Source organism: Staurois parvus, unplaced genomic scaffold (genome assembly GCF_062004578.1).
Source record: "Staurois parvus isolate SC_StPar_1 unplaced genomic scaffold, SC_StPar_1.0 ptg000165l, whole genome shotgun sequence".
NCBI classification, from domain to species: domain Eukaryota; kingdom Metazoa; phylum Chordata; class Amphibia; order Anura; family Ranidae; genus Staurois; species Staurois parvus.
Window position 1 is genome coordinate 15611955 of NW_028317961.1, and position 20276 is coordinate 15632230.

General features: G+C 37.8%; 1 protein-coding gene across 2 annotated transcripts in view; it reads right to left on the reverse strand.

Moving 5' to 3' along the window:
* TXLNB (taxilin beta) overlaps window positions 1–20276 on the reverse strand; it is a 150038-nt gene that overhangs the window by 59929 nt on the left and 69833 nt on the right. For both annotated transcript variants that reach the window (XM_089676265.1, XM_089676266.1), the window contains 4 exons: window positions 14557–14648; window positions 12065–12235; window positions 3670–3864; window positions 1334–1453 (listed from right to left, as the gene is read on the reverse strand). In XM_089676265.1, coding sequence (XP_089532391.1) covers window positions 1334–1453; window positions 3670–3864; window positions 12065–12235; window positions 14557–14648 — 578 coding nt within the window. The remainder of the gene's footprint in view (window positions 1–1333; window positions 1454–3669; window positions 3865–12064; window positions 12236–14556; window positions 14649–20276) is intronic.

Below are 20276 nucleotides of genomic sequence, written 5' to 3' on the forward strand. Positions count from 1 at the left end.
TACCCACAGGTTGCATGGGGAATCCCTCCCATGGAGCTTTTGTCTTCTCCCTTCAGGGGGCACGGGGTGAGCCATCCCTGCCAGGAAAACACAGCAATTATTGCTAGCGGCTATAGCTGCTTTCAATAATCTAATTGAAAATCTGATGGCTGGTTGTACCAAAGTCGTACAACAATCAAATTGGGTACAATCAGCCTACCAATAGATGGTTTGAATCTTGGCCAGTCCCTACTAAACTGGCTGAGAGCCAAACCATCTATGGTCGTCTTTATTGGTGTCCTTGTGTAAACAATAATTGTTCCAGTGCTAATTTGCATTGTGCATGTAATACAATATCTGTTTATTACAGAGGTGAATGGCAGCTCTTTAGCGGGCATTGGTGTTCGTCAGACATAGTCTGTTAAGCTGCTATTCTCATGTTCTAACTTACACACAGGAAAAGAGCTTTGAACATTTGTCTCAAGATATCAGGCACTAAGGGGTGGACTGACAGTTCATGGGGCCCCTGGGCAATAGGGGATCATGGGGCCTCTGTGTCCTCGCCCACACCCAAAAAAGTCTATGAAAAAGCCAATGAAAGGTACCAGGGGCATCTCATGGGGCCCCCTACTGACCCCAGGCCCTCAGGCCCAATGGTCAGTCTGCCCCTGCAGACAGTATAACATTTCTTCATTACAGAGACAGAGGCATTCTGTCAACTAGGCCCAATACAGTATATCAGTGACAAAACCAGTTTTATTGTAGAGGTACTATTCCAAGCAAAGCACTGAAACTGAACAAACATTTCAAATCTAACCCAGAAATAGGACTTTATGTGGATTGTGATTGATGTTTTTTTTTAAACTTACATTAATGTGATTTATTGGTAAAGTCAAATTTTATGATTCACAAATTTATTTGGGCTGCATAACTCTACACTCAAAAATACAAATTTTGTCATCTGAAAACTTTACGCCCTTTGGTTATGTCAGTTATGAAGGATTAAACATTTTCCTTTGAATTGCTAGTATTTCTGCCAGCAGCAGGGAGACAAGCATAAATGAATGTAGGTAAATAAAAAAAATATAAGTTTACTGTCTAACTTCACTGATAGTCGAACTGAACTCTGCAATAATAATATACAGTATAACAGCACGATAGAGCGATGCTTAAAATTTGCATGTCATTTTGTATGCAACTTTACCCTCTCTACATATCCTCATTTTTATGCTGCATATTTCTGATAGAAATAATGTTTCATTAAAGAGACATGCATATGAAAGTATGCTAAAATGTGGGAAAGTAGGTTAACTCACACTGGCATGATTCAAACAAGTTATAAAAAAAAACTTACAAAATCCTTTTCCCGTTTATGCTTCTCCTCTGCTTCTTTTATGTATTCTTGGGCTTGTTCTAGCCTGGCATCCACCAACTTTTGCTGCAGCTCTCTCTGTTTAAATATCTTGTCTAGGTGCTGTAAGAAGATATTGGGATGATTTTGAATTTGGTGATGAAACATACCAGAGACACATGAAAGTGAGGTACACTGTCACACTTATGGTGAAAGGTTGGTTACAATACAAATGGTGGCCAGGCAACTATTATTTCTAGAAGGAAAGATTATCAATGGCATTCTCCTCTTCCATATCTCTTTAAAGCTAAACTATGCCCTATGTTTAAACCCCTCCTTGGAGAACACCCTACATCGGTGTGTATTTTTTGCTTCCTTCCTTTCTTACTTACCTTTTCTGGATGTCTTCATATGGGCCACATTACACTCATGGTCCTTTTTCTCTTCTGATCTTCACCCAGTGGTGGGCAGTCCTTGATGGTGCAGAGCGTATCAATATAAAGAATGCAGGTTACTGCAGAGATGCCCCCTTGGGGGGGTGGTATATGGCACCCTGCACTCACAGTATATCATCAGACTTCCAGTTGAATGACATCCAGGACTGAGGACATTTTGTGGTGGAGAAGAGGTAAGCAAGGGACAGCGCTAGATAGCCTCAGCTACTTTACTAGGAATTTGGCTTTAAATACATTTTTGCATTACATAGTTTATTTTCTACATATGACTTAAGAAACTTAATTTCCCAAACAAAAGCTAACTCAAAAATTAAATATTTTTTAAATATGTGTTTTCTCCTAAAGGTTTCTAAAAAGTTGGTAACAAGTGTTCATTTCTGAAAATAACCCATGCAATGATCTTCATACACCTTTGACATAAAAAAAACATGTTGTAAATACGATTTTATGAAAACTAATTTCCATCATTTTCACCCAAGACATAGTTACATACTTTCCGTGTTTGGAGATTAAACTTCTTTTCCTCCAGACGTAAATGATAAAAGACATAATGATAAAAATAGATTGGTTCATGTAACAATTGCCACATTTTGTGATATCATGATTTAGTTTGTATTAAAGAATACTTTAAAACATTTATTATCACTCTAAAGAAATATACACAGATCAACCATAAGTTTATGACCGCTGACAAGTAAAGTAAATAACATTCAGTATCTTTTTACAATGGCATCTGAAAGTTGTTGAAATATATTAGGCAGCAAATAAGCATGTTGTCCTTGAAGCTGATGTGTTGAAAGCAGAAAAAATGGGCATCACAGTTTGTTGTGTATTGGGCTGCATAGCTGCAGATCGGTCAGGGTGCCCACAGCTCAAAGCACCTACAATGGGCGCGTGAGCATCAGAACTGGACCATGGAGCAATGGGAGAAGGTGGCCTGCTCTGATGAATCATGTTTTCTTTTATATCATGACCAGGTACATTCTTTTCTCACCTGGGGAAGAGATGACACCAAGATGACACCAGGATGCAGTAAAGGAAGAAGGCAAGTTGCCGGGGGCAGTGTGATGCTTTAGGCAATGTTTTGCTGGGAAACCTTGGTCCTGCCATTCATGTGGATGTTACTTTGACATGTACCATCTATATAAACATTGTTGCTGACCAAGTACACCCCTTCATAGAAATGGTATTCCCTGATGGCAGTTGGCCTCTTTCAGCAGGATAATGCACCCTGCCACACTACAAAAATGATTCAAAAATGGTTTGAAGAATAACACAAAGAGCTTGAGGTGTTGACCTAGCCTCCAAATGTTCCAGATACCAATCTAATCAAGCATCTGTGGAATATGCTGAAAAAAAAACAATCCACGAAGGCCCCACCTCCCAACTTACAGGACCTAAAGGATCTGCTACTGATGGCTTGGTGTCAGATACCACAACATACCTTCAGAGGTCTAATGGTGTCCATGCTGTGATGAGTCAGGGCTGTTTTTGCGGTAAAATGCAGACCTAGTCTATATTAGGTGGGTGGTCATAAAGTTATGGATGATCAGTGTATACTAAACACTGATCAACATTTACTGCATAACAAATAACTGGGAAAGAGAAAAGGCAAAATATTATTATATACAAAATTTCTCAAAAATTATACTTCTGTTGAGAAAAAAATATGCAATAATAAAATATTAAAAGAAAATAAGAACAAATCTGTAACAAATCAAACCTGAAAGACTTTAAAATAATGTAATACTTTTAATGTGGGAATCAAGTCTGACGCTATCAATATAAAATTCTGTTTTGGCTATAAAGTATTTTATTAGTTCTCATTAAGGGTTTCTCTGCTTTTGAGAAAGATTGACATGTTGGACAGCCATAGTAGCTTACCTCTTCTCTGCCTTCATATTGGCTGACAATGCTCTTGAGCTTCTCTGCTAGCTCAACATTTTCTTTGCACAGTTTATTGTTGCGCTCACTCTGCTGCTCTATTTGGCACTGGATATCTGCCAGTGTTGTCTGGAAATGATTAGTAATTTCTTTACGTTTTTCTTCATCCTCTCGAACACGCTGAATTGTCTCTTCCTGAAAGTGAAGACTAGAATTTACACTTTTTGAAGTAAAATGGACTATATACACAATGTATGTAAATGGATGGTATTTCATTCTTAAACATATATGATTTTATAGAATATTTTCAAGCAAACCTAGCATTGTTTGAAATGAAAAGAAAACTCCACTTTTACAGAAATACATAGTTACATAGTTATAGTCTGGTTGAAAAAAAAGACACACATCCATCTAGTTCAACCATTAAAAGGGGAAAAAATATATACAGTATTATACATTGTTATATACACACTCCTATACCCACAATTTATCCAGAAGAAGGCAAAAATCCCCAATAAATCTTGATACAATTTGCTCCTACAGGGGAAAAATATTCCTTTCTGATCCCCCAAGAGGTAATTGGATATTCCCTGGATCAACTTTACCTATAAATTTTAGTATCCAGTTACATTATGTACATTTAGGAAAGAATCCAGGCTTTTTTAAAAACAATCTACTGAACTGGCCGGAGCCAGCTCTTGAGGGAGTCTACTCCACATTTTCACAGCTCTTACCGTGAAGAAACCTTTCCGTATTTGCAGATAAAATCTCTTTTCCTCTCGATGTAAAGAATGCCCCCTTGTGATTAAAGTGAATAGCTCTACACCGAGTTCTTTATATGAACCACTGATGTATTTATATATGTTGATCATATCCCCACTTAATCTCCTCTTCTCAAGGGAGAATAAATTCAGTTCCTCTAATCTTTCCTCATAGCTGAGCTCCTCCATGCCTCTTATCTGTTTGATTGCCCTTTTCTGTACTTTCTTTTCTCAGTTCCCTGATATCCTTTTTGTGAATTGATGCCCAAAAATGAACTGCATATTCCAGATAAGTTCTCTTTTAGACTGTAAGAATGTAGTCTTTTCCAGCAATCCACCTTCACTTTTTTCATATACTATCTTTCTGCTTTACTAAATGTTCTGAAACCTAACTTTCACATTTTATTATTTCTGTGACTGTAAAGTGAGCACATGTAAAGTACAGGTTAAAGGAAATATTCAGGAATTTTAACCAAACCCCCACTCCCTTCCCTAGACCCCTCCATACAGAAATCTATGACACCCACCCTGCCCTGTTTGGTCCTTGCTTATATCTTAAAAAAACAATTGAGTACTGTCCATGATACTTTTATTTGCTCTAACATCCACATTTTCAGCACAAGCTTTTGGGGTATGTCCCCTTTTTCAAGGTCCAAGCAGTACTAATACACAAAGTATTAGCAGAAATGTAATGCCTTGTGGATTAATTCTACTAAAATGTAGTGTATTAGTCCTGCTTGGATCTTGAGGAAGGGGACATACCCTGAAAGCTTGTCCTGAACATTTGGATGTTAGTGCAAATAAAAAAAGTATCACAGACAGTACTCATTTGTTTTTTTTTTGTAAGTGCACTGATCCAGCGGGATTACTTTAAGCATACTCATATCCTACATTCTCTCATAGTTTAAAGGCAAACCAAGTTGAAATAAAAAAGGGAAATATGGGTATGAGAATTTGGTTTATGGACTTGCTCCTTGGAGCTTACATGTGTGTATGTATATATATATATTTATATATATATATATATATATAATATTTATATATATATATATATATATATATATAATATTTATATATATATAATATTTATATATATATATATATATATATATATATATATTTATTTTTTTGTAGGTACAAGGGAGCAGGTAGGAAATAAATGAAAAAAAAAAAACATTAGCAATAAAGGGTTGATTTACTAAAGGCAATGAAATTTTCTCTTAGCTTAGTGATTGAGGTGAAGCTCTACGGACTTCCCTCATTCAATCATATATAAGCAAAACAGCTTTTTTTTTTCATTCTCCTTGCACTTGATTGGGTATTCTTTGCAAGGCGAATTATCAACTCATTCACTAAGCTAAGGGAAAATTGCCTTGAAAAGTGAAAATGTAGAAGGGCAGTGAGGTGAGATCCAGGGAAATGAGGGACTTTTGTTGGTCCTAGTAAAGCGGACAGCAATGTTTTTCACTTGTAAGGTTCCTTGTGCAACTATAAGCCCCTGTATGAATGCTGGGACATGTTATTATACTGTGTACATGCCTGATGAAGGGTCCTACATGAACTTTACCCTTGTGATAAGATCACTTTAATAAATGTTTGAAAGTTACCTTGAAGAATCATGGTGTGCTGGTGATATATAGGGGTTGATTTACTAAAACTGAAGAGTGCAAAATCTGGTGCAGCTGTGCATGGCAGCTAATCAGCTTCTAACTTCAGCTTGTTCAATTAAGCTTTGACAAAACAAAATGGAAGCTGACTGGTTTCTATGCAGAGCTGCACCAGATTTTGCACTCTCCAGTTTTAGTAAATCAACCCATAATTTCACATATACAGAAAACATATAGAAAGAAAAAACATACTAAAATGTGTATAGTAAGTGATACTAATCCCTGTTTCAGACCTCTGTCAAAGCACTTTGTAGGAACTTTACAGAGGAATACCTCTCATTCCTGGCTTCTTTTGTGGTGCTGACCTTATGCAGAGTGTCAGTGATATTCTTCTACAAAGCAATGGAAGCTAGCACTTGTGTCTGCGCGGCCAGAGGACCGAAAGGCTGCCGGCATGACTAATATAAAAGCATATGCTGCCGCTATCCAGTCCGCCAGAAAAAAGGTAATTAATGCAGCAACCACATCTAATATAATCAAATCCAGATTGCATCTACAGCAATATATATATATTAAAAAAACTTTTGTTATTGGGATTAGAGACACTTTTAAGCATATGTAACATCCTTACAAAAACACTCTAAATTATAACATTTAGCAAGTTTGTAGCACCCCATCACTGGCGTAGACATTTTCCTGTTGCTATACCTTTCTGGTACTGTAAAGTAGTCAAAGTAAGGACACAGCAAGACTCATAACTATCGATTGTTTCTAAGTTTGTCATTAGGTAAGGTGAATTGTAATTGTCTTTCTGGAATACAGGCTATTCATCTGTAAGCCAACATACTGAAGCATATTGCCTTAAGATCCCTTTTTGTGTGTTGGAGATATAAACGGATGCACCTGTTTCTGATGCAGAAGGGATATACCACAAACAGCAATTTGTTTAATAAATAAAGTGTTCACCATATATTTGAGTTTTCTGTAATTGCAATGTGTATTATTTATTCTACCCTTTGCTTTTGTATATGTATTAAAATAATAATTTTGATATGCCTACAGAAGAGACACATAATAATATGTATATCATTATACCTTTTTTATCTTGTAGTTTAATGAGCACAAATTAATAGCAACAATTAGTAGTAATACTGATAGAAAAAGATATCGACTTATTTAGACAGGATTCTTCAGTAAGCAACAGGGAGATAGGACTCCTACCAATAGATGTGAATATTGGATCTTTTTCTTAGTAGCAAAGCTAGATATTGATCCACAGACTTGGCAAAGGTGCACAGTTGTTCCTTGTACAGTTTAAATAAAATACATTCACAAAATCGGCTTTTTTGTTTTTATTTAGGTGTATATTTACTGCATTCTTTGTTGATTGCAACACCATAAATTTGACAGATGAGCTCTGTACATTATTGTGTAGAATACAAATGTTTGTGAGGCAAATATGTATAGGCATAATTTATTGGATTTAATTAAATCATTTTTAAGCTTTAGTGGTGCTTCTGTATAATTCAGTTGTGATTTGAAAGTTATGTTACGTAGATGACCATATTCCTAATTACACTGTAATATGTGTACTCATTTTAATGCAACTTCTTAAATGACTAATAACAATCATCCATTTCTGTTTTAATAATAACCAAAGAGAGCATGGAATACTTCAGCATAATGACCTCTGGAATTTGACTTCTATCCAGTCTAAGATCAAGCAATGCCACTTGACGTTCAACTGTCAAATCGTAGAGCCGGTACTGCCCACTGAGATTTCGGCATTTGACAGTTGAATAGCAGGAGCTGGGGTTAAGACCGGGAGGGGGTAGGGTTTAGCCTCTAGCTGAAGAGGAGTCAAGGGCCCTTTATGCAGCCTGGACCCAAGACCCAAGGGTTTCCACAGAGACAAAGGGTTCAACTTGCACAACTACAGGTACTTTACAAGCCACCTGTGTCTGCACTTCAGCACTTTTATTACCAAGGCACCTTAGCAGGCCAAATCAGGTTCAATTAAATGGCAATTGGGTAAAATCCTGTGATGTCACTTGATCTCCTTCATACTGTTTCGGTTTGAACATTCAGGCTAGGCACTTCTTGAACCCCTTGATCTTCCATTCAGCAATAGGTATCATCGTTGCAGAAAAGGCTCTTAATGGCTGAATATTTTTACTGGGAACCTTTCCATCAGTTGTTTTCCATCAACTGCTACTCACTACATTGTAAATTACTCATGTATTTTCTAAAAAAAATTATTTCATCCTGAGCAGTGTGGAATTTGCTCTGAAATAATACAGAGATCAATTGGTCCTGTTAAGTCTAGACATTTATCTTATTTATTGTATTTCATCCTTCTGGGACATTTACATTGATCTGATATCTTACCTTATTAACTATATTATTTTATTATGCCTTGTACTATTAAATGTTGCTAGTTTGACAAGCACAGTGATGTAGCGATTCAATTTTGTATTATTATTATTCAAATAACAGCTCCATATAATGCTCTAGTATAGAGATCTCTTCATTTGCTTTAGTAATCATAAATCTTTTTCATGTTGCTCTGATGAATAGCACATAAGGTAAAATAAAATATGCTGCAATGGTTAAGAAAACTGCTCAACAAAAAATGAACACTTCCATGAGATAATCAAGGCATGTTACAGTAAAAAAGTTGTTACAGAATGGGCAGATATCTTCTTCCCATTGTTCTCAGGAAGACATCTGGCTGTCTACATTCAACCTGCTTAAGATGCTGGCAGGAAAGCATACTTAGTTTAAGGGCAGCAATATGTTAGGTAATGCATAATATAAACATGTACCTAATATGTTAATACATAGCTAATGACTTAATTAACCACTTGCCCTCCTGAGGATTTACCCCCCTTCCTGACCAGGCCAATTTTTGCGTTACTTTAACTAACAATTGCGCGGTCATGCAACGTGAAATTTATGTTCTTTTTTTCCCACAAATTGAGCTTTCTTTTGGTGGTATTTGATTGCCTGTGCATTTTTTTTTTGCGCTATAAAAAAAAAAGACTGACAATTTTGAGAAAAAAACAATATTTTTGACTTTTTGCTATTAAACATGTCCAGTAAAAAAAAATCAAAAAATCAAATTTCGTCATAAATTTAGGCTAAAATGTATTCCGCTACATGTCTTTGGTAAAAAAATCCCAATACGTGCATAATTGGTTTACGTGAAAGTCATAGTGTTTACAAATGGCGGTATATATACTGGAATTTTTTTTTTTAATTTTTACTAGCAATGGTGGCGATCAGAGACTTATACCAGGACTGCAAGACTGCGGCGGGCATTCTGACACTGGTGGGAACTGATACTGTACTAATGGCACTGGGCAGGAAGGGGTTAACATGAGGGGTGATCAAAGGGTTAACTGTGTGCTGTGTGCTGTTTTACATAGTGCTGTGTCCGTGTGCTTCATTGTAAGCACACTGCTTTGCATGGCTCTGCTGTGCAAAGCCATCCAAAGCAGTGTGCATGAGCTGACAGGGAGAAGAACTGTTTTGTTTACAAACCTTTCTCCTCCCCATTGGAGATGCTCGACAATCTCCGGGCACTGGCGAGAAATCACCGCAGTGATTGACAGCCGTGGCTGCAAATTTTGCGCACCCGTGCCGCCCTGTAGTATATCTGCTATAGGGCGGTCGCGAAGTGGTTAACAGCAAACAAAAATTTCCAGCTCACTTACCAGCTAGTCTGCAACAAGCTAAATTATCCTTATCGAACAGTTCACATTAAAATAGTTCATGTTAATACATTAAAACACCTTACTTTAACATGAGCTGTTCGATAAGGATAATTTTAGGTTTGTTGCAGGCTAGCTGGTAAGCAAGCTGGGAATCTTTGTTTGTTTTTTATGTGCATTGCCCTTCCATGTGCTTCTTGCTAGTTATAAGTGGGGGTGGTTTCCATTTGTTTGTAGAGTTGGTTAATTGGTGAGGGGATGCACTGGATTCTTTCAGCTGCTATTGCTCTCTTGCTGGGTGTCCCGTGTACCTCTGTACCTTTAAGAAGGAGTGGGCCCCCCCCCAGGCATACCTTCCCTTAATCTATGCTCTGCTATATGTGCTCCTATTTGGGAGACTCTCAAATTATAGAGTTAAGACTGCAGTACATTGGGGTGCCTTGACATGGCCACTGAGGCGTACACATACATATATTTGCAAATGTGTGCAACTAAACCCCTTATTTTAATGTGGATTGCTGCAGGCTAGCTGGTAAGTGAGCTGGGAAATTTTGTTTGTTTTTGATATGCATTGCCCTTCAATGTGCACCTTACTGCTAAGGCTGGTTATAAGTTGGGACGGTTGCCATTTTTGTGTAGTTGGCTAATATGGCCACAGGGACGCACTGGATACCTTTGCTGTCATTTTGTATAGCTGGGCGTCATGTGTGTCCCTGTATCTGGACACCTGCCCTTAACCTATCCATTTATACATGCGCTCCTACTATGGAGGCTTTGAAAATTTTAGTTAGGTCCACAATATACAGAGGGCCCTTGACATGGAACTGTGGCTTACACATGTATTTGCAAATGTGTGTAAACAAAACCCTCTGTTTTTACGCAAACTTTTAGACAGGGCCATATTGGTTGTTTCGCAAGCTGGCTGGTAAGTGTTGCTGGGAAATCCTTTTTTGTCTGTGATATACTGAGAGACGTGCTCTGCAAGCTCTGGCCACAGCTACTGAAAGCTCCCTGTCTCTGCTTGTGATTGGCAGCTTTCCGATCATGTGACAACTGTGACAGCCAATCACGGCGGTCACAGGATCAGAACATTCCCCCCCCCACCTCCTGGCATCAGAAACCTCTTAAAGGGCTGGGAGGCGCTGCATTAAGGGATTAAAATGCATTTGTTCTATCCCAACTCTAGGATATGTACAGGAACATCAAGCAAAATAATCTTTGTATAATCCCTTCTGGGTTAAAAAAAAATTGATTGTACTCTGATGAATGGAATGGATAAAATAATGATTGTGATGTCTAATAATGCCAACCAATAACTTATTTTAATGTTGTTTATTGTTTTATGATGACAAAATTATATGTATTATACTGTACATATATTGTAAAAAATACTTGCCTGAAATGTCTAAATGGATATGCTTCTGTATATTTGCAAACATATTGCAAATATATTTTGTATATTTGCAATATAAATTTTGTATGTTGGAAAATATATTGAGTCCCCATTATCTCTAAACAGAAATTTCCCCCCAAAAGTGTTGAAAGTTTAGATCCGCTTGTTGCCCTGTGCATTTAGTGGCCACTCCTGCTGACCCAATTGTCAATACTGTGCCCTATCTCTTAGATTGTAAGCTCTAATGAGCAGGACCCTCTGATTCCTTAAATTGTATTGTAACTGTAATGTCTGCCTTCATTTTGTAAAGCACTGTACAATCCTTTGGCCCGGGGTTAGTAGGGGGCCCCATGAGATGCCCCTGGTACCTTTTTCATAGGCTTTTTTGAGTTTGGGCAAATACACAGGGGCCCCATGATCCCTTATTGCCCCATGAGTTGGCGCTATATAAATTCTGTATAATAATAATAATTGACATACCAACGGTCATTGGGAGGAACCACTGAATATACGGGAGACCAGGATCCAAAAGTGTTGGTTTCTCAAGTGGCTTTTAGGGATGATTTGTCTTTGTCATTGGGTGGAGTGGGAAATGGCAGAGGTAAATATTTACTTGCTTCTTTGCAGGTAGGTCTGTTGTTGGCATTTCTGTTTTAGCAACAGATTCACTTTAATAGAGTTCAAACTTATGTTTTGATTCATACAAGAATATATTCGTTTTCATTGTATTTTTGATCTTGTGTTTCTAGCATGCCACAATAATGGAAAAAGAATGTTTGTACATTAAACCAAGGACTCAAACATTGCTGATAGAAACTTTTGCTTACTGTAGACATTCCTGTCTGCTTAAAGAGTTCTGAAGAATTGAAATCATGCCACAGAAGTACATTATTTTTTAAATTCATGTATTATCATAGTAACCTTAAGTGTTTTGTTGTGTCTCTGTAGCTCCCGACATAGGCTCTCCAGTTTGCTTCGTGCAAGAATAGCTTTGCTGTGCTCGCTTTGTAGTTGGTCTTTTTCTTTTATGAGCTGCAATTGTCGCTTTTGCAGCTGCTTCATCTGTTTTTGTTCTGTATGATGTTCTTCAAGCTATGTAAAAAAAAAGTCTTAATAGTAATCGAAATCATTATCAAACTTCATTATATGCTAAAACATATACTTTAATTTTGTTTATCTGTTGGGTAACCCCAAAGGGAAAAAAATATACTTCCAGTTTGGATACTATAACCAATTTTAATATATATTTAATTATAGGACTGCCAAAATATTCTGTCTAGGGAAAAGTCAGTTAAGGAGTACCTATCTGAAACTTTACAAGTCTACACGAGTATGTTTCTGACATGTTGCAGTGTACAGTAACATATATTTGAAAAAAAAATATTAACTTTCATCAATCCTTGAGCTCCATACAAAAGATTTTTCCCTAGGCTAAGATAATGCCAATTATTCGCTGTATGAAGCATTTCCTAAAGTTCCTCTGCCTCAATCAGTGATCATTCAAACTGAACATTGTAACTGCAGCAAGCCACAAGGTAAGAAGGTGCAGCAAAGGTGAACTGATTTGGGCCAGACATTTTTTATTATTATTTTTATTATTAAGGGTTTATATAGCGCCAACAATTTGCGCAGCACTTTACAATATAATGGGAGACAGTACAGTTACAATATAATAAAATACTGTACAAAAGGGTTTGTGAACACAGCCAAGAACTGCACAGGCACCAGGACTTACATGATTGTGTCATCTGTCAGTCAGAATGTAATTTTAGGAAGTAGATATTGGATGTTGCCTGATCAATGATGACTCAATCCTTATAATGATAAAAACAAAACGATGGAGCACTGTCATATCTGTCAGTGGTAATTTGTGTAAAGAGCTGTATAATACAAGAAGACATTGTTTGTCCCTGCTCATGCTTTCACCAAGAATCCATAATATACACTATTACTAAAACAAGCTCAGGACACTGATCCTACATTTGTTTTGTAAATTTAAAGTGTATGTGAACCCTCACCTTCAGTGGCGGACTGACAACTCATGGGGCCCCCGGGCAATAGGGGATCATGGGCCCCTGTGTCCTTGCCCAAACTCAAAAAAGCCTATGAAAAAGGTACCAGGGGAATCTCATGGGGCCCCCTATTGACCCCAGGCCCTCGGGCAGTGCCCGAGTTTCCAAATGGTCAGTCCGCCCCCACCTTGTAAAACAACCCTATCAGTTTAAAATAGAAATGAAAGGTAAAATATTTGTGTATACATATAAAAACATTAGAAATACCTTTTTACCTATTTTTACCTTTTTTTATGAGTGATCACATACGCTCTCTTCTCAGCTGCATGAGAAGCTCAGAGAGCTGAGGGAGGAGAAACAGCAGCACACAGATCTTCCCCAGTGAATGGCTGTGAGGGGAGGCATGTAAACACAAGCCTGATCATTGGATTAGCTCCCAGCACAACCAGAAAAATGACCATGCTGTGCTCTCATGCCTAGTGTGGTTAGTTTAATAGGAAAGCAGAGGGACTGGCAGCAACTCCAGGGATCCCACACGAAGGAAGCAATAAAAAGCGAACAGGATAGTTTTTCATACAATTATATGTTATAGAAGGCACATATCAGGAATATGAAATGTTTGGGTAACATATTCTTTAAATATTTCAAGTATTGTGAAAAACAAGTAAATTGTTTTGTTTTATTATCTTCATTTTTTTCCGGTAATATTACCATTTTATTAATAGTAGGGAATTATTAAATAAATCATTAAAAACAAATAAAATATTACGAGCAACAGAAAATGGTCTTGCAAATGATGTGCATGAAATATTTCTTTTTAAATCCAAGAAATAAAATAAAACAGATGCATAGAATGTGTACAGTATATGATAGGGCATTAATAGAGGAAACTAACTGGTAATTAACTTGACTCACCACTGTGATCCAACCATTGAAAGTACAGAAATATTGTAGCTGAATCCTTAATATATACACCATTTCTATAAATAATATTATGTCCAGTATTCCATCTTTGCTTTCATTGCATTCACTGGTAAATGCCACTTCATCCTTTATCCTTTCCTGATCACTCTAACCCACATATCAACTACAATCTACCTTTAAGTCAACACTTTGAAATTGAATTTTTTTTAAAACATACTTTTTCATTTTTCTTTTTTTTAACCCTTCTACAATAAAATGGAAAGTTTTTGATGCATTTTGACTACTAGATTATCTCTTCCTGGGGTTTCATTCTATACTCCAAAGACATGCTGGAAGGTTAATTGGTTCCTATCTAACTGACCCTAGTGTGTGTACACAGACACACTAGGGTCACTTTAGACAGGAGCTATTTAAATTACTGGAAGAGGAAAAGTATGTATACCTGTTTAAAAAGTGAGCAATACATTCAGCACTTACCAGTTCTGCATACTTCTTTGCCAAGACTTCTAGTTTCTCTTCTGGGGTGTTAAGTTTGTTTAAGCTTTGCAGAAGTTGGGCTGCTTCTTTGCCTTAAATGATATAATAATAGACAAGGATTCATTTAATTGTATGAAATAATTTTGACTGTGTTGCAGTTTGCTAAACTACGACTGAAGTGCAATGATAATTCTGTGCATGATCTAACAATTCTCCAAAAGACCACAGCAAAACACTGCTGGTATGAACAGAAAGGGCAGAAAGGGGGCAATGTAAAGAACAGAGCACAGGGCAATCACTAATAATATTGTCCAATCATTGATTCCCTTCTGCAGACAATAGGTCGAGGTCATTGGCCATCATCAGTATTGTGTAATGAAAACCATGGTTTCTATGCAGTAGGGCTTGGAGGAGCAATAGTATGACCATACAGATGATGGTGTGTTACACTTAAAGGAATGCCACACACTAAACCAAAGCAAAATAGAAAACCTTTTAAATCAGAGATTATTTAAGCACTTGCCTACCGGGCACTGATACCTCCTTCGTGCCCAGGCCAATTTTCAGCTTTCAGCACTGTCGCACTTTGAATGACAATTGCGCGGTCATGCAACACTGAATTTTTACACACAAATTGAGTTTTCTATTGGTGGAATGTACTGGGTGTTTTATTTTTTGCGCTATAAACAAAAATAGAGCAAAAATTTTGAAAATAAAAAAAAGGTTTTTCTTTGTTTCTATTATAAAATTTTGCAAACAGGTAATTTTTCTCCTTCACTGATGTGCGTTGATGAGGCAGCACTAATGGGCACTGATAGGCAGCACTGATAGGCAGCACTGATAGGCGGCACTGATGAGGTGGCACTGATGAGGCTCCACTGATAGGCAGCACTGATGGACACTGATAGGCAGCACTGATAGGCGGCACTGATAGGAAGCACTGATGGGCAGCACTGATGGGTGGCACTGATGGGCACTAGTGGGTGGCACTACTAGGCACTGATGGGCACAGTTGGGTGGCACTGATGGGCACAGGCGGGTGGCATTGCTGGGCACTGATTATCAGGGCACTGATGATCAGTGCCCTGATGATTGGTGCCGATCCTTCCTCTGACAATTGCCGGTTATCGGCAGTACTTTCCTGTGACAGCGTGAGGAAAGTGCAGCCGATAACCAACAACTGCATTTACCGGTGATCTGCTGTGCCATTGGACATGGCTGGTCATGTGGTAAAAGGCCACTGCGATTGGCCTTTTACCACATCACGTGATCAGCTGTGTCTGTAGTGTCGCCGGGCGCGCCCTCCCAGAACTGGCCGGCCGCGGTGAAGCCGTCATTCAGCAATCTGCGGTTGGCAAGTGGTTAAACATCTAACAGTAAAAGGGTAAAGGGTTAACAGTGCATAAGAGTTGAAACAGCACCATAAGACTGAGGGTATGATATAAACAATCCCCTACATAGCCGACAGCTGTAGGAGTCTATATCGCAGAAGGATGCATCATTATGTTGCACAGCGGTGTCTAGTTGATGAGCAAGCTTTTATCTTTACTGAGTAAGCTGCCAATTGTCTTAAATGGAGTACTTCTTATACTACACTTAGTTAGCGTCCCCTGTTGTCCTTATATTTTTTCACGTATAATACTTCCACCAGAGAAAAGAAACAAAAAGTAACATATTTTCTCCTTAATTAAAGATAGAGTTACCTGTCTGGTATACATTCTTATTGCACCCCTAAGCCATATGCCATAGAACCTATGGTTGTCATGCTCTGTAACAAATCTAAAACAAATGTGTGCAGTTTGCAAAAGGACTATGAAATTGGATCCCTTGTACTAGAGTATAACATCACAAATGAACATTAAACAGTCAATATTTACCATTTTAGATTAAGATGTCATGTCGCCATATCCCTAAAGTTCAAAGTAATGACTGGGACAGAATGATATCTATCTGATACTGATGCAGATATCAAAATTAATATGATATATATTATGTTTTGGAGTGCTAAACAAACTATTCAAAGCTCTTCAAGGTAGTTTCACTTATGCATCCAGAATATACAGTAAATACTGCCTACTCATTAACACCTTTGATGACAATGACTTAATGCTCCATACAACTGTGCTTTTTGAATAAATAAATATTTGTCTCTCTGTATTGCCAGCACAGAAAGGATGTTAAGAATCAGTTGGACAGGGGTAATTGTATTGGGAGGGGAGGCTTTAGGGGGGATGGGAATGAGGTGAAAGTGGATGTATATGTGACAAAAGATATATGGTTGTTTTATACATTGGAATAAAAACTTAATAAAATATATAATAAAAAAAAATAAAGAAATAATAAATCCTTTTAAAGACACTTAGCCTTTCTATTACTAGTTACCTGGCTCTTACTCCTATCCTAACACTGGGTACACACTAGACATGTTTTTTTGTTCAACCCAAAGAGATCGCTGCACTAACACAAGCAATGGATGTTCGAGTGATGATCTTCCCTGCTGTGCCTTTATGTTCAGAGAGACTGCAGCCATCACCCACAACCCCCCCCCCCACCCCCACCAGAACACACTGATCAGCACTGGCAGCCATTGGTTGCATAGTTTCATACAGTAGGTAGTGAGGTTGAAATAAGACATTAGTCCATCTAGTTCAAACAACAAGAAAAAGATATTGAAAACCCCCATATACACAATCCTAAACTCACAGATGATCCTGAGGAAAGCAAAAAAAACACACAAAGCATGATCCAATTTGCTCCAGTGGGGGAAAAAATTCCTACCTGACAATCAGATATTCCCTGCTTCAACTACCCCTGCTGTTATGATCTCTAGATATTAATATTCAGTTATATTATTTGCATTTAGGCCTTTTTTAAAACAATCTACTGAGCTGGCCAGAACCAGCTCTTGAGGGAGTCTATTTCACATTTTCACAGCTCTTACTGTGAAGAAGCCTTTCCGTATGTGAAGGTTAAATCTCTTTTCCTCCAGATGAAAGAGTGCCCCCTTGTCCTCTGTAATGACCTGAAAGTAAATAACTCTACATCAATTTTACTATATAGAACACTTATGTATTTACACATGTTGATCATATCCCCCCTTAATCTCCTGTTTTCAAGAGAGAATACATTTAGTTCAGCTAATCTCCTGAGCTAACTGAGTGCCTCAATGCCTCTTATGAGTTTTGTTTCCCTTCTCTGCATTCTCTCCATTTTACCATTATCAATTTTGTGAACTGGTGCCCAAATCTGAAATGCATATTTCATCTGAGGTTGTACTGATTTGTTCAGGGGCAAAATGTGTCTCTCTCTCTGCAGTCTATCCCCCTTTTAATACAAGAAAGGATTTTGGCAGCATTAGAAACTGCATCTTGGCATCCTATGCTATTATTAAGTCTATGATCTACGAGGAACACCCAAATCCTTTCCTGCCTTGACTTCACCAGCTGTTCTCCTGCTAGAAGGTATGATGAATGCATATTTTTATTCCCTAAGTGCATAACTTTACATTTATCAATATTAAACCTCATTTGCCACTTAGCTGCCCAATTAAATAGTGCATTGAGGTCAGCTTGCAAGTTGTAGACATCCTGTAATGATATTATTCACCTGTGTAGCTTGGTGTCATCTGCAATCACTGAAATTATACTTTTAATAGAAACACACAAGAAAGAGAAGGGAGCACCAGCCTAGCGCATTATCCCAAAAAGGAATTTATTGTGAAAATAAAATCATGTCTACTCACAAACGCTAAAATAGACAGGACTCATTAACATAACAGCATTGTTCTGTCTACTCTGTGTGTTCCTAGGCTTGGGAGGACATCTTCTGGATCCAACTGGCTTGTGTGCTTTGAGGGAAGCACCCTTTTTCCTCAGAGCCAAACCCTTGCAATAGAGGAAGACGGTGCTTCCCTCAAAATGTGTAAGCCAGTTGGATCTAGGAGAGTCCTCCCAAGCCTAGGAGCACGCGGAGTGGACAGAACAATGTTGTTATGTTGAAGAGCCCTATTTATTTTGACGTTTGTGAGTAGACATTATTTTATTTTTACAATAAATGGTTACTGGAATAATGCGCTAGGCTGGTGCGCCCTCTCTTTCTTGAGTTTTTCTAGTACACTATTGTGACTTCTACAGTCCTGATAGGGCAACAAAGCGTGGTGAATCCCTATCTACTACAGTCAAGAAACAGATGTATAAGAAGATCTGGTGTTAGGCCACTACTTTCGTGCACAAGAGGTTTTTCGTTTTGTAAGTGCTTTTAATCCCAAACCCTATATCAATTATACATATGTTAAAAAGAAAGGGTCCCAACACTGAACCTTGGGGTACACCACTAATAACCTTAGACCATTCAGAATATGAATTAGAGATGGGCCAAACACCCCCTTGTTCGGTTTGCAGTCGAACTTTCAAACCTACAGAATGTTTGACCGGGAACCTCAAACATGAACAATTTACTGAGCGGTATCTTACCGCATCTGAGTATGTGGTAAGATACAGCTCAGTTACTAAAATATGCGATATATTACTAAGTTGTGGGGTATTTTAGTAGTGTAACATTCATTCATGTTTCAGTTGTCAGTGGGGTTCCCCGCTGACAGCTTAACCACTTGAGCTCCAGAGGATTTACCCCCCTTTTTGCTACTCGGTGCTGCACTAATTCAACTGATAATTGCGCTGTCATGCAATGCTGCACCCAAACAAAATTTACGTCCTTTTTTTCACACAAATAGAGCTTTCTTTCGGTGTAATTTGATCACCTGTGCACTTTTTATTTTTTACGCTATAAACAAAAAAAGGCCAAAAATTTTGAAGAAAAACAATATTTTTTATTTTCAGCTATAAAAAATTTATAGTAAACTCAAAGTTGGTTATAAATTTAGGCCAAAATGTATTCTGCTACATGTTTTTGGTAAAAAAAATTCCAATAAGTGTATATTGATTGCTTTTTGTGGAAGTTATAGCGTCTACAAACTATGGTATAAATACTGCAATTTACTGCATTTTTTTGCTATACAGCGCTGTGCTAGTTTAACGGACAATTGCGCGGTCATGCAATATGGTACATAAATGAAATTTACATCCTTTTTTCCCCACAAATTGAGCTTTCTTTCGGTGGTATTTGATCGCCTGTGCAGTTTTTATTTTTTGCGCTATAAAAAAAAAAGGCTGACAATTTTGAGGAAAAAAAAACAATATTTTGGACTTTTTGCTATAAAACATGTCCAGTAAAAAAAAAATGCAAAAATTAAATTTAGTCATAAATTTCTGCCAAAATGCATTCTGCGACATGTCTTTGCTAAAAAAAAATCCCAATACGTGTAAATTAATTGGTTTACGTGAAAGTTATAGCGTTTACAAATGGCGGGAAAGGTACTGGGATTTTTAGGTTTTTTTTTATACTAATAATGGCGGCGATCAGCGAATTATGGCGGCGATCAGGGACTTATGGCAGTGACCAGCGACTTATGGCGGGACTGCGGCGGACATTTTGACATTGGGGGGTACTGACTTGGGGTCACTGACATCCCCAAAAACACTAATACAGTGATCAGTGCAAAAAAAAAAAAAAACTGACACTGTACTAATGGCAATGGGGAGGAAGGGGTTAACTTTATTTTGCAGGGAAGGGTTATAGGGGTGAGGGGAGTGTTTTACTAGGGGGCGGGGGTGTGTACTGGGCGGGACAAGGCTGATCGAGAAAGAGAAACTGTTCTTTCT